Genomic DNA, 14,418 nt, shown 5'->3' with positions numbered 1-14,418 from the left:
AAATACACTAATTAATTTCCTACCAGTGCCAGAATGTTCTTTTGAGTTTCTTCTTTGGGCTCTTTTTTTTTTTTAAGGCACTGGAAACCCATGTTTTGTACACTTGATATTGGGGTTGAACTGGGTGTGCTTATGCTTGAATATTTCTTATGAAAATAAGGCAATTGATTCCTCGAACCAATCAATAAAAAATACATGTCAGTTGTCCCACCAAATGGGTGAAGCAAACCTGGTTAATCTGAAGAATCTTCATATCTGAGTGTGAGCCAGCTGAGGCCATTATATGGCTCCAGACTTCTCTGATTGAACATGACAATATAATGTATAATTTTCAGTGAGAAAAATACTGTCTTCACTTAGAGTTTATTTTTGACCTTTTGGATATAAAATGTAATCACCTCCTCATTTTATCCTACTAGACATTTGTGTGAACTTTTTACATAATTATATGTATTCTTGAGTTACGGCAAAAAGTTACTGTGACCTTTCACCTCAAAAATCATCATTTCATCTTTTAGTCCAAGTTAGAAGAAATTCCCTCAAGGTGTTTTTGAGAGAGCACATTCATGAGAATGAGACAGTCATGAGATCACAATGACTAAAGAATCTCATCATCATCATCATCATCATCATCATCATCATCATCATCATCATCATCATCACCATCATCATCATCATCAGAATCTCAGTCCAAGTGGACATTTGTGCCAAGTTTGAAGAAATTCCCTCAAGGCATTCTTGAGATATTGCATTCAAAAGAATGGGATGGACATGTGGATGGACCACTGGAAAAATAATGCCTCACGAGGCCATGGCTGTCGCCAGCACAGAGGCATAATAATACAAACAAACTAACTGATCGCAGCAGCAGGAGACCAGCAATTCCCATGCTCTGCAAGGTAAAGTGACTGTTTTTGCCAAAGGTTTCTGGACGTAAAGGGCTGCCTGATGGAAAAGAAAAGCGGTGAAAACAGAATAGAATAGAATAGACTGTATTTATGGTTATTGTAACATGTAAAACAGAATTAAAATGCGAAACCAGTGCATCATTCAAAGTCATATAAAACTATAAAGGAGCATAAAAAATATCTAGAATAAATAGGTAGCTAAAATAAATAGTGTTAAAACAAATAAGATATAAAAAAACACACACACACAACCATACATTCTATCATCTGTCGTACGATCCCTTATTGCACTAGCAGCATATATTACGTTTTGGTTTTATTGAGTGTGGTTATTGCTGTGGGCTAAAAGCTGTCTCTGAGTCTATTTGTCCTTGTTCTGATTGATTTGTACCGTCTGCCTGACGGCAACAGTTGCTCTCTATGGAGCATCGATAAAAAGACACCAGCAGTCTCTGGGTGATGTGGTTCTTCCTGAGCACCCTTAGAAAGTGCAGTCTCTGCTGGGCCTTTTTCAGCAGCTCAGAGGTGTTCACGCTCCAGGTCAAGTTCTCCTCAATGTGGACTCCCAGGAGGCGGAAGTGGGCCACCCACTCCACACAGTCCCCGCTGATGATTAATGGTGGAATGTCTCTTTTCTTCTTCCTGAAGTCTATTATCAGTTCCTTGGTTTTTGAGGTGCTGAGAAGCAGATTATTCTCCCTGCACCACTCTGTCAGCTGCTCCACCTCGTCTCTGTGGGCGGACTCTTGCCCCCCAGAGATGAGCCCCACCACCGTGGTGTTGTCCGCAAACTTGACGGTGGTGTTGCTGTGGTGGACAGGCATGCAGAGGGCATAGAGCAGGGGGCTCAGCACACAGCCCTGTGGGAGCCTGTGCTGAGGCTGAGGGCTGTAGATGTCAAAACTACGGGGCAGGAGTGACGTGATATGACCTCAGACCAGCTTTTCAAAGCATTTCATCACCACTGGAGCGAGTGCGACTGGCCGGTAGTCGCTGAGTGGACTTCAGACAGGGTGGGACAGTGGACCGGGACAGGTTCAATATCCTGGTGAAGACTCCAGCCACCTGGTCCATGCAGTCTTTCAACACACATCCTGAGATGCTGTCAGGTCCAGCAGCTTTTCTTGGGCTGACAGCCCGCAGCGTGCGCCTGACCTCACACTCCTCTACTGTGAGGGTGAAGCTGGGGTGTAGTGTAGCTGCTACTAGGTACTATACACAGCTTACTCTATATACGCCTTACTTAGCTTTTTTAGGTGGCTAAAAAACATTTTGCCGTTGACCCCGTCCATAGCAGGACATCGCTTAGCTTCGGTCCTGTTCAAAATGTGATCTGTCGTTCCTACACAGTCTTGCGAAATGGTCTAAACCATTTAAGTACTGTACATTAAAAAAGGAGAACACGAGAGCTCCCCTAACGTGAAGCTAGAATATCTGAAATGCCGCCTGGTGGCTGGCTGCAGTGTGGGTGATAAGCCCTGCCTCACAAATGTTAATTGGTGGGACATGGGCCAAGCTAAAACATAAAAGTGCATGACAAATTATTTTTTCCCATGGATGGTTTCTGTCATTTTAGGGAGCTCTTATCACTCTGATGTTTGTTCATTTTTCTAATCAGTTTTTTTTTTTTTTATAGCATATGATGCTATAAAAACAGGGTTTCATGCCGGGATTGCCAGCTGAGTCAGCCGGCTGTGTTAGCAGGGACTCAAAAGCATGGCCCTGTTCACTGCTGTGCAGGCTGTGGCTCCAAATGATTCACCAGCACAAGACGGCAGCGCTTGTATCCAGGAAACGCTGGTTTCATTTTTGTACAGTGGGAGGAAGTACAGCCACGTGTCAATCTTTATTTACAGTCAATGGTCTAAACAGTAAAATAAGCATTTTTTTTTAAACCTGGTTTTCTAATAGTTGCATGCTTCCTGACACGCTTTATGAGACACTACATTTTGATATCATATGTGCATTTTTTATTATTTCAAGCCGACTCTCTAACATCTTATATCTCACCATGACTGCACAGCTCTATTATAATGATTTCGGACAGGATCCTTTTAACAGACAGGGCATTTTCTTTTGGGGGTTAGAGATTGGGAAGAACAAGACAAAAATGTGTCTTGAATTTGTTATTGTTCTGCTGATGTGAGTACTGCACTGCCATACTAAATCTGAATGAGTATAGAAATAAAATATGCTTTTAAGGTGACTTATTTCTACCTATGTGGCTTTTATTATGTGTGGATTAACAGTTTTAATGAAATGCAGGACCACGCAAGAGTTCCAACATCAGAATTCAGAAAGTAATAAGAGAGCTCCTGGAAAAAATATAAGAAGAAGTGGAGTGTCACTTTGATGTAATTTGGAATGCTGCAAATTAACCTTACTGGAAATAAATCACAGGAATGTCGCTGCCAGAAGAAATGAATAAAAATATCAAAAAGCTAGGGAAAACATTCAGAACCAGGTTTGTATCTGACATATTTATGGACACCCAAGCTCGATAGAGGCTGATAAACGGCAAATAGGAAAACAAACAGAAGCAGAACTATGATTAGAGTGTGACTTCTAAAACACAGTTTTCTCATGTCAACCAGTTTGGTAATCAACATGCCTTAAGGTGGCTATAGAGCAGTTTTTGTATTAGTTTTTTTCAACCCTCTGGTAATCATTGTTGATGTGCTCATGAAGACTGTTTCAATTAAGGGACAGACTGAGCCGTCTTCTGATTTCAAAAGAACAAGGGAAGTAGCAATTCCAGGGGAATTCTATGTGCTAAACAGCAGCTATGGACACAGTGAAACAGGTGATTAAACAAGCAGTTCAATTCAGGCAGCCCTGAATTGGACTCAGTGCCACATCAGACCACACACAATGGAAAAGACTTCACAAACAGTCCAACTACAAAGTGCAAAATGATAGAGAACCTGTGAGTGGAAATTGCAATCCCCCCAAAAAAGACAGAAACTGGGGATTTTTCTTTACTTTTACAAACTGTAAGTTGTTGAGAAAACTGAATCCTAAAGAACATCTGACTTTTAGTGGATTCTTTTAGACCTTATTTTGGGGGAAAAAAGCTCCTTGTTTCCCAAAATGGAGCAGGGAAACCTGGATCCCCTCCTGAAACCAAGCCTGACAGACAAGTTGCAGCAAACTACTGCAATGGCACCTTGCTTGTAAAAGCACATATTAAGGCTCATTTATGCTAAACAGTAGATACTCATACAGATACAAGAAACAGCCTGCTATTCATATTCTGTGTTTGTGCACTTGATGAGCAACTTTGCTGCCTTCTTGGCCAGGTCACCACTGAGGATGAGACTTTATCTCAGTTGATTTTAGCTGGTTAAATAAATAAAAACTTTGTCCATATTTATGCACATTTTCTGAAAGCTTACGGATACAGACGAAACAGAGCAGTACCACCAGTACGTGAGACGCGACCACAGGACATGACAAAAGGCCTTTTCACGGTGCATATTTTTAGCCCAGGCCTATCCTTAGCCCAGGACTATCCTTAGCCCTGGGCTAGGAATTAAGCCTGGGATAACTTAGCCCCTTTTCACACACACATTGCTAACCCACGGTTGAGCTAAGCCCAGGGCTACATGATTCACACTACCCTTCTTCTAGCTCTGGGTTAAAGCCTCTGTACACTCACACAGATGTTTTCCATCAACCTGGGTTCAGTCGATTCTCAGGGAAACAACCCCGCAAACTCAGGGCTAACCCTGCTCCAGAGCAAGGCCAGCTAGCCCCAGGCTAAAGTTAGGGTTCGCCCAGTTTAGAACATGCCAGGATCGTGCCAGTGTGAGAGCTCTTTTAGTCTAGGCTAATGATTCTCTTAACCTTGGGCTAAATGCAGTGTGAAAAGCTCTTCTGTTTTATTAAACTGCCCTGATGGAGGACAATGAAAATCATTAGCATTATTGTTATATTAAAGATAAGATACTACATCAAATCAGTGGGGATGATTGCACCTGCATGATCCAAATGCGAATCACAAATAGCACTGTTCATTAGGGGTGCTTTTTTTTTTTTTTTACTTTCGCTGCTACTTTTGTATAAGTAACAATCCCCCAAATCTCAATGCATTAAAAAGACAGGACAGATGTGCGCTGTGTTTTACCCTGCAGCACATCTCTGTGAAGAGCCACTGACTTAACAAGCCGTCACATCGTCAGTGAAATCCCAACCATGATTTCAGGCATTTCCACTGGTGTAACTATGCGATTATGAAAGCAACAGATCATTAGATGGTGATATTTATTGAAACTTTAGCGATATCTGCTGTCTTAACTTCTACACGGCTCCCTTGTGATCACCGGTGCAGCTCTGTGTCTGTGACACAATGTGTTCATGTTGATTGGCTCAGACCTGAGTCAAAATGATTTCCCTCTGCTCCTGCTCGGAATTCCACAACTGATTTTCTGGACATCCCAATTTATTTTCTTTAAACAGCTTAGTGACTGTCTGTTACGACAGAGAATAGTTGAGAAAAGGTTGTAAAGACATCATTGATAAATTCAGTATGTCAACATAAATACAATATCAAAGAAAACCACTGTTTTTATGATTAAAGCTGCCTTTGGTCGTCATGTTACAAACCATCTGGATGTACACAAACCTTTGATCTTCTAAAGCAGAACACAAGGCCAAACCTGCTGGGAATATTTTTGGAGATAAAAAGGGAGGTGTATTTTTTTTTCTTTACTGTAAACCTTCAGAGGATGGTATGAATTCTCAGGGAACACGGTGTGGTTGTTAGCTTTCAAACTACTGTCATAGTAGAGCAAGAGTCAAGAAGCAGGAGCTGAGAAAAGAACACAATTTTAAACTCAACTGTGAGCAAAAAATTCACAAAACTTGATGTCAAAGATGAAAATGAATCCTGACAATTTGACTTCCTCTGACTTGTTTGGGCTTTCATGTTTGGGACTTTGTAATTTAGTGCAGATGGCAAATTAAAAATATAATTATGTCAGCAATTAGGCCATGCATATATTATTCATCTTTTACACAAATCGAGTCTGACAAACCAATGCCCAGCTAAATATACAGCTGTCAAAATAAAACACATTTACTTGAAAGCATCTGACAAAAAGCATTAACCAAAAGTAAATTGATAGCACTTGTATATAATTAACTTTCCAAACAAGCTGAGAGAAGACCTGATTAATTGGAAAGATGAATGAAATTGGTTTATTTACATGCAAGAAACAGTCCTAGAGGGCATCAGAGAATATACCCTGTAGTTTGAATAAGTAACTTTATAGAGTAAAAAACAGATTTAATCCAAAGTAAATTTGTATTATTTTGGGTATAACATACTGTGGCAATTAAAAAAAACATAATAGGATTTCTCCAGAAGGGAAGAGTTCAATGTCTGTCCTAATATTTTCTCCTCCGGAGACAGCTTGTTATTTATGAATGTGATGAATTTTTTAATCACTTTTACTTTTTCAAACTTAGTATTTTATTATATTTATATTTATGCCATATCTTCATACATTTCTGTCCTTTTTAAGCTCCCGAATTGTCAGCTGAATCCTTTCATCTTCAGAAATGAGCAGAGCTCAAATGCCTCTTTTGTGCTTTCTTGTGTGAAGGACTATGATATGGTACTGCACAGCACATAAACTTCAGCAAGCCAGCAGAGAACAAGATTGAAAGTTTTGCTCATTTTCTTTGATTATGTTCTCTTATATTTCACCACAGATAGTTCACAGAACATTTGCTGTTTTTCTTGATGTGCCTGCCAGTCTGATTCATCAGCTTGTCGGACATGATTTAGAAATTACTTCCCCACATCTCTGGACAAGCAAAGTCTGTATTTTACTCAAATTTGCTGTCGCTGTCCCCTGGATATGATGTCAAGCTTCTGAGTAACATCCATGTTTCAGAAGCAGAGTGTCTGCTCTTCAGCAGCCACATAAAATGCAGAATTCACTCTCTCTCTGTCAAAAAACCTCTTGATGCACTTGCCCAATCAGCATAGTATCAGAGCATTGGGCCGCAAGAAGGATCACATCAGCTGCGGATGGGCTTTCTACTTTGTATTTACGCAGTTTTGGACTTCTTGAAGTTACCTGTCTACTCCAAAACAACCACATGCACCTTCATATTTAACAAAATGGGAAACAAAATGGAACTCAGGCTGGCAAAGCCAGGGGAAACTGTTATGATCACACAGATAGACCTGCGTCTCAAAATTACAGATGAAGCATTTGCACTTGATGGTTGAACCAGTTCCAAGCTGACAGTTTGCAACTCGCAAGAGTCCAGCAGGAGGAGGGGAGCATCTATGATGCTTTGAGCACAAACTCAGTCAAAGTTGATGTCCACAGATGCTGACATTAGTCGTGTCTGTTGGGGACAGATGTATCACTCACACACTCACACACGTATACTTACGAAGATGGAATGAGACTCCATGGGGGTCCTACAGCCCACGGCAACAGAGGAGGGGACAAAGCGAGCTGAGCCCAGCATTCCCATGGCCGGTTAATGCACACGACTTTGGGTCAGAGCGGGAAACTCTGGCGATCGCCAGCGACTCAACTCGTTCATCTCTGAACGTGTGGGGGAGTTCCGCACCACGCCTCCCATCTAAGGGAGCCGGGTCAACTCCAGCTCAGTCCATAACATCTTCTCAGGGTCTATTTATAAACTTCTGAATCAGTGACATCATCAGGACATCATAAGATAATCTTATAGGCTAATAGAAATCCAGCATGACATCAGCTATGATGTCACAAACCAAGCATGGTTGCACACATTGTCTTTTTCCCACTTTATGTACATGTTATAAGCATAAACACTGTTGTTCATTTTGTGAGCTGCAATCCAATTTTGTAGTTGTTCAGTTGTCAGCCAACAGAAAACACAAATTTAAACACTAAATCAAAGAGATTCCAATTCACACAGGACTGATATTATCACAGGACCTCTGTGTTTGGTGAAACATGGTAGGTAATTTGCAGTGGGAGATTTACTTTCCAAATTACAGACAGCAATCAAAGTATTAGAAGTCCCCAGGTAATACTAATCCATGAGAAATTGTGTAGATCTAGAATGATCAGAACTGAAGCATTTACAAATACGACTGGTTGCATTTTGTAACTTGTAAACCTTTTTGTTGTGTTTTGTTGCTTCTTTCTATTTGTCAGGGAGATGCTTCATAATGAGGGCATCATGGATACAAAGATTGAAATTATTCCCCTCCAGACCTCACCCCGCCTTCAGAAAGGCATCCAAACCAACCAGTCAGAGTCACTAGGACATGATCCCTCACTGGCTTCCCATCTATAGCTGTATGTGATCAAGCACCTAGCAGATCCACAACTGGTGGTTAGACTCCTGTTGCTGCAGTGAGTGTTATACTGACCCCCAGTTTTGTTTCATTCAGTAGCACAGCACTGATTCAATCATGCATGGGTTTCTATTTGCAGCCCTGAAGGACAACAACAACAAAAAAGAAATATAAAATGATACAATACAATGATATTTCAAAATATCATTAAACATGCAATTTAGAGACAGAACATGCTACAAGTACTTACAGCATACATTGGACTTGGTCCCAGCGTTATAACTGGGCATTCCAAAATACTTGTCGAAAAGATGGGGCCATCCATTATTATCCCCTGGAAAAGAAAATGAGACACAATCAGATATGACAACCCTTCATTAGTCCCTCAAGCATCTTTTATAATTCAGTATAATTTTCTGTAGTTTAAATGTTCCATTCTGTCAGGACACAGGGCAGACAGCACATTGTTCCTCTCACTCCTTGTTCTTTTGCTTTGCCAAGATGGTAATTCCTGTTGCTTTCTGATGGCTGTACATAATTTATCATTTATTTTTCTCTTTAACAACAGGTCCATTATGGATACATTCTAAGAATAATAATAAAAAAAACATTAAAAACAGACATCAGCTCAGATTCATACAACACCAGAGGTTAAAATAATTTGCAATTAGAGGAATCAAGAAACTCAATATTTTTTGTATTTCAGATAGCACACTGGACCAGTATTTGCAGGCTATAGCATAATCAAAGACAATGAATTAGGGGACCAATTTCTATCTTGCATTTAAGGCGCTTGGGTGAAAGAGTAGGGTCGAAGTTAGAGCTGCAAAATTAATCGAAATATTATCGAAATCACAAAACTGAACGATTATAATGAGGTACTGTAGTGCTGCAGATGTCCTGGCCTACGAATCCTATTCTCCAGACGCAAGCATGTTTGTTTAGATCCAAACAAATGTAATCATCATGGTGGTATTATTTATTTTCTGTTTTCAGTGAAAATGGGAATCGTGATTCACTAATCATGAATCAAAAGTCAAAATATCTGCAATATAATTTTTTAAAACCATATCGCGAAACCCTTGTAATTTGGGGGATAGGTGAATTGTGTATACGCTCACTGGCCACTTCATTAGGTACACTTGTTCAACCGGTCATTAATGCAAATATGTAATCAGCCAAATACACGGCAGCGACTCAATGCATTTTGACATATAGACATGGTCAAGACGACCCGTTGATATTCAAACTGAGCATCAGAATGGGAAAGAAAAGTGATTTAAGTGACTTTGAACGTGGCACGGTTGTTGTTGACAGACAAGAAAATAGAAAGGAGAAAAGAAAAAAGTGAGCGACAGTTCTCTGGGAGAAACTGCCATGTTGATGCCAGAGGTCAGAGGAGAATGGCCAGACTGGATCAAGATGATAGAAAGGCAACAGTAAATCAAATAACCACTTGCTTGCTAGGTATGCAGAAGATCATCTCTGAACGCACAACACGTTGAACCTTGAAGCAGATGAGCTACAGCAGCAGAAGACACACCGGGTGCCACTCCTGTCAGCTAAGAACAGGAAATTGTGGCTACAATTTACAGAGGCTCACAAAAATTGGACAATAGAAGACTGGAAATACATTGCTTGATCTGACGAGTCAGAATTTGGTGTAAACAACATGTAAGCACGGATCCATCCTGCCTTGTATCAATGGTTCAGGCTGATGGTGGTGTAATGGTGCGGGGAATATGTTCTTGGCACACTTTGGGCCTCTTAGTACCAACTGTTTAAACACCACAGACCACCTGAGTATTGTTGCTGATCATGTCCATCCTTTTATGACCACAGTGTATCCATCTTCTGATGGCTACTTCCAGCAGGATAACACAACATGCCACAAAGCTCAAATCATCTCAAACTGGTTTCTTGAACATGACAATGAGTTCACTGTACTCCAGTGGCCTCCACGGTCAGCAGACCTCAATCTAATAGAGCACTTTTGGAATGTGGTGAAATGGGAAATTCACTTCATGGATGTGCAGCCGATAAATCTGCAGCAACTGTGTGATGCTGTCATGTAATTATGGACATGAATGATTATTTCTTAATAGAGGGTCTGCCAGGCTTCTCAATTAACATTGTGCTGTGAAAATACAGAACAGAGCTTTTTAAATTTTGCGGTTGGTTTGAAATAAGAGGTGGAACTCACTTAAAAAATTCATACCAAAATGAGTAACAAAACTACTCACATAACAACTGCTGTGCCACTTCAACTCCCTCAGCAGAAGAAAATATCTTGGCAGGCACAAAACTTTCAAACAGGTGCTAAAAGAAATGACTTGCACCTGATGGAAGTGGCAACTCCACCACTAGCTTTGCAATGGCGTGAAATTAGAGGCTAACAACTTCCATCTTCTGTTATTTGCTCTTCTCCCAAATATGTTAGTTATGGACATAACAAGTCACAGCAGGATGCTCAGCCTGCTGTGACTCGGAGAAACATCAGCTTATCATTTGCTGTCATGACCTCCAACAAGTAAGCGCCAGGTCACCTGCCACAAGCGCACAGACGGTAATGATTATACGTTTCATTACACTGGTATATTTTTTATCTATAAAGCGTTAACTCCAGCCTGCCTCTGTACCATTCCTTGTAACAGGTCAGGTAGTTACCAGCTACCCTGGGTTTTGACAGATCTGGGGTTGAAAATATTGAATTTGTTGCATTTTAATATGTTTGTGATTGTTGTAGTCTTAGTGAGACTTCCTTGTTAAATAAAGGTAAAATAATTATTATAAAGCCAGGAACAATATGAGTTGTGGTGTTTTTAACCAAGCATATTAAGGGCTGCAACTAATAATTATTTTCACTATCTTTTTCTTATAATTTTGTTTTCTTTAAAATTCATTTGCCATGTGCCAAGTTGGCCTGGTAATGCTTTAAAATGGGGGAGCAAACTTGGACAGGCACACAGGGGTCCTACATAAGGAGAAAAAAATTATTTAATTAAATTATTTATTTAAATTATTATTAGTTTCCTGGATTTCTAGACACATAATCTCATGCATTAAGCCAAGACCTACAGTGTGTTTACCCCCCACTACATCCCAAATAATAAAAAAGAACAAAGCTAATACAAAATTAGCACAAAGCCCACATTTAAAAGAGCCGACTCTTTGGTTTAAAATTAAATGCATCAATCTGTTGCAGTTTGAGAGTAAAATTAAGTAGCTCTCTGTGAAGAACTTTGTGATTTTGTGAACATTTTGTGCTCTAGTATGTCACTTAATCATAAACGCCCTGGTCTCTGTGTATGAATGGTGACAATATAGCAAAAAAGTCGAACCCAGAGACATGGTAAACAAGACCAGGCCCAGTTCTGAGGATGCAAAAGCATGCATCATTTTGAGTTATTTGGATATAGCAAAATTTTGCTCCCCATGATTAGGGATTGGAATTGATAAGATTTTTGCGATTCCGATTCCATTTTTGATTCTGCTTAACGATTCGGTTCTTTATCGATTCTCTTATCGATTCTCATTTAGAAAAAAGGAGAACAAACAGGAAGCTAGACGTGAACTGGAGCGAGTACTGCCAGCCTCTGAGCCAGTCAGACTCTGTCTCTCGTCATGGTCATCTAAATGTAATGCATGAGAAGGCATTCATTTAACCTTAACAGTTAACAGTAATAGCAGGTTTTACAATGAGGCAAATGGCGCTAACATGATAGGCAGTGTTAGTTAGTTAGTTACCTGCAGTATTAACTAGGGGTGCAACGGATCAGAAAACTCATGGTTTGGATCGTATCACAGTTTTGAGTCACGGATCAGATCATTTTTCGGATCAGCAAAAAAGAAAAAAGTGTTGGGATTAGGGTTAAATTATTTTAAAAATGCACTTGTCTTTGATCTTTGTCTGTCTGTAATTATCACCATAGTTATGTAATGTAATAATAATGATAATGGTAATATATTAAAAACTTCAAACTTATACAGTGCTGTACTATGTATATACTATACATATATTAGATCATTATACACTGTACAGTATAATACACAATTATGCTCTGTAGTCTGGCTCAATGTCCCGCCTACAGCAGCACATCTGATTGGTTAGAAGTCATGATCAATCAGCAGACACACTGTGTCACAGACGGGGTGAGACAGAGCTGCACCGGTGAGCAGAGAGGAGCTGTGTAGAAGTTAAGACAGCTGATATCACCAAAGTTTCAATGAACATCACAGTTTCATGATCTGTTTCTTTGGTGGTAGCATAGTTACATCAGTGAAAAAAGTTGCTTTTCACAGAGATGAGCTGCACACAGCAGCGTCTGTCCTGTCTGTTCACTGCAACTCTGCATTGAGATTTTGGGTATTATAACTTATACAAAAGTAACAGTGACAGTAAAACTACGATGCTCACATGTGTCTGCGGATCACATGCTAGCCGAACCGTAGAGGGCGATCTGTACGGAACACGGATCAACCGCAATCCATTGCACCCCTAATATTAACAGCAGAGGATGTGCTAACGGTGCCGCTGCTGCTGGGTTGAGATTCACTCTGGAGCGGATCGAAAACGCGACATTCATTCAAAGTTATCGCATGCTGTGTGTGAAAATGTTTCTACATATTGGTAGTATTTGCAACGTGCATGGTGACGTCATTTGCACCCACTGGAATTGATACGGGAATCATTTGCAAAATTGGCAAACGATACCAAGGAATTGAAACACTGGGAACCGGTTCTCAACAAGAACCTGTTTTTGATTCCCATCCCTACCCATGATTGAATATTGGGGATGCATTTGCACTACGTGCTCCATTGCATAGGCGCCTGTGGTAAAGATATCAAAGATGAGACATTCCATCAGCGGCACCAATAATGGAAATAAAAATGCTGTAGAATGGAAAATAAATTCATCTAAGAGAGAACAGAGTACTGGTCATGATCCACAGAAAAGGAAGCCACTCAGGGAAGATGAAACAGCAATCATAATTCAGGCTCCGCAGACAGTGTCACATAATTCCAACAATTTTGTTTTCTCTGTATGGCTCCTATCAGTCATTCTGGTCAGCATGGATTCATATGAGAAGGTTTTTGTCATATGATTGACCCATTCATTCAATTTTGGAGGCGTAGTTGATTTCAAATGCATGAGTGTTATTCTAGAAGCGCTGATGACCCCAGCCATATCAACCAAATATCCTTCTCTTGACATGTTACATACTTGTGATCTGTCTGCTAATAATCATATTCTTGGAGACACTGGCAGAGTTTTTACCCAGCCACCTACTCATGTACTAAAATTCTTCTCCCACAGGGCTGAATGAGCGGACAATCCTAAATACAATGTAAGAAAGTATCTATTTCTTTATGGCATTTCCAACATGTATTGCTAGTTAATAAGCCCATCCTGTGTCTGGTTGGTGTTGAGCAGCACTGATGTATTATTTTACACTGGGTGAATTTACTTTTCGATTCCCTGACATATTTACCACTGTCTGACAGTAGTTTCAACATTTCCTTTTCTCACAATCTACATTCCAGGACTGTTTGCCATATTATTTTCAAACTGTTACAACTACTGCTGAGCACAAAGGTGCTCTGGCAGCAGTTTGAAGAACTCTGAGCACTTGAAGTCCTTGAGGTAATACAGCTCCTAATTTAGAGACATTACCATTTTCTTCCTGCAAGAGTGCATCTCCTTATCAAATCAGAATATGACAGAAATACTCTTGATACAAGTCAGCAGTATGAAATCTTGTTGGTGCCACTTTTTCCAATAATTTCGTATTCTCCAAGTAACTGTAGGGTTTTACCATGAATGAGTAAGATTGTCTAATATGTGGTATTTTATAAAGCCTGATGGATACTGGATTTTTTCTGCCTGATACCAATATTAGGGAGAAAAAAAAAGATATATATTTAATAGTAATAAATAACACAAATAGAGTAAAATATATCTAGATATTTCACCTGAATTAAGAAAAAGTATCAAATATATAAATACTGCCTGTGAAGCTAACAAATAAAAACAATCTGCATTATGTTCTGTTTCATAGAGGTGCATATTGAACAACATATATGCTGATACCAATGCAGATCAATATAGCTGTGATAGCCCAATAGCAGGCCAATAATATCAGTTGACCTTAAAGCCTTTATTAATTAAGCTATTTCCATAGCTGTCAGACACATTTAAT

General features: G+C 39.8%; 1 protein-coding gene across 1 annotated transcript in view; it reads right to left on the bottom strand.

Annotated features, from left to right (window-relative positions):
• The window catches only part of rxfp1 (relaxin family peptide receptor 1), a 124,064-nt gene that overhangs the window by 41,677 nt on the left and 67,969 nt on the right, over nt 1–14,418 (bottom strand). The window contains exon 3 of the mRNA XM_084718299.1: nt 8,468–8,551. Within this exon, the coding sequence (XP_084574425.1) occupies nt 8,468–8,551 (84 nt within the window). The remainder of the gene's footprint in view (nt 1–8,467; nt 8,552–14,418) is intronic.

The sequence above is a fragment of the Lutjanus erythropterus genome, chromosome 5 (assembly GCF_056507025.1).
Source record: "Lutjanus erythropterus isolate fLutEry1 chromosome 5, fLutEry1.hap2, whole genome shotgun sequence".
Lineage (NCBI taxonomy): Eukaryota > Metazoa > Chordata > Actinopteri > Lutjaniformes > Lutjanidae > Lutjanus > Lutjanus erythropterus.
The sequence above is the reverse complement of the archived record's forward strand: the minus strand, read 5'-3'. Positions and strand labels throughout refer to the sequence as shown.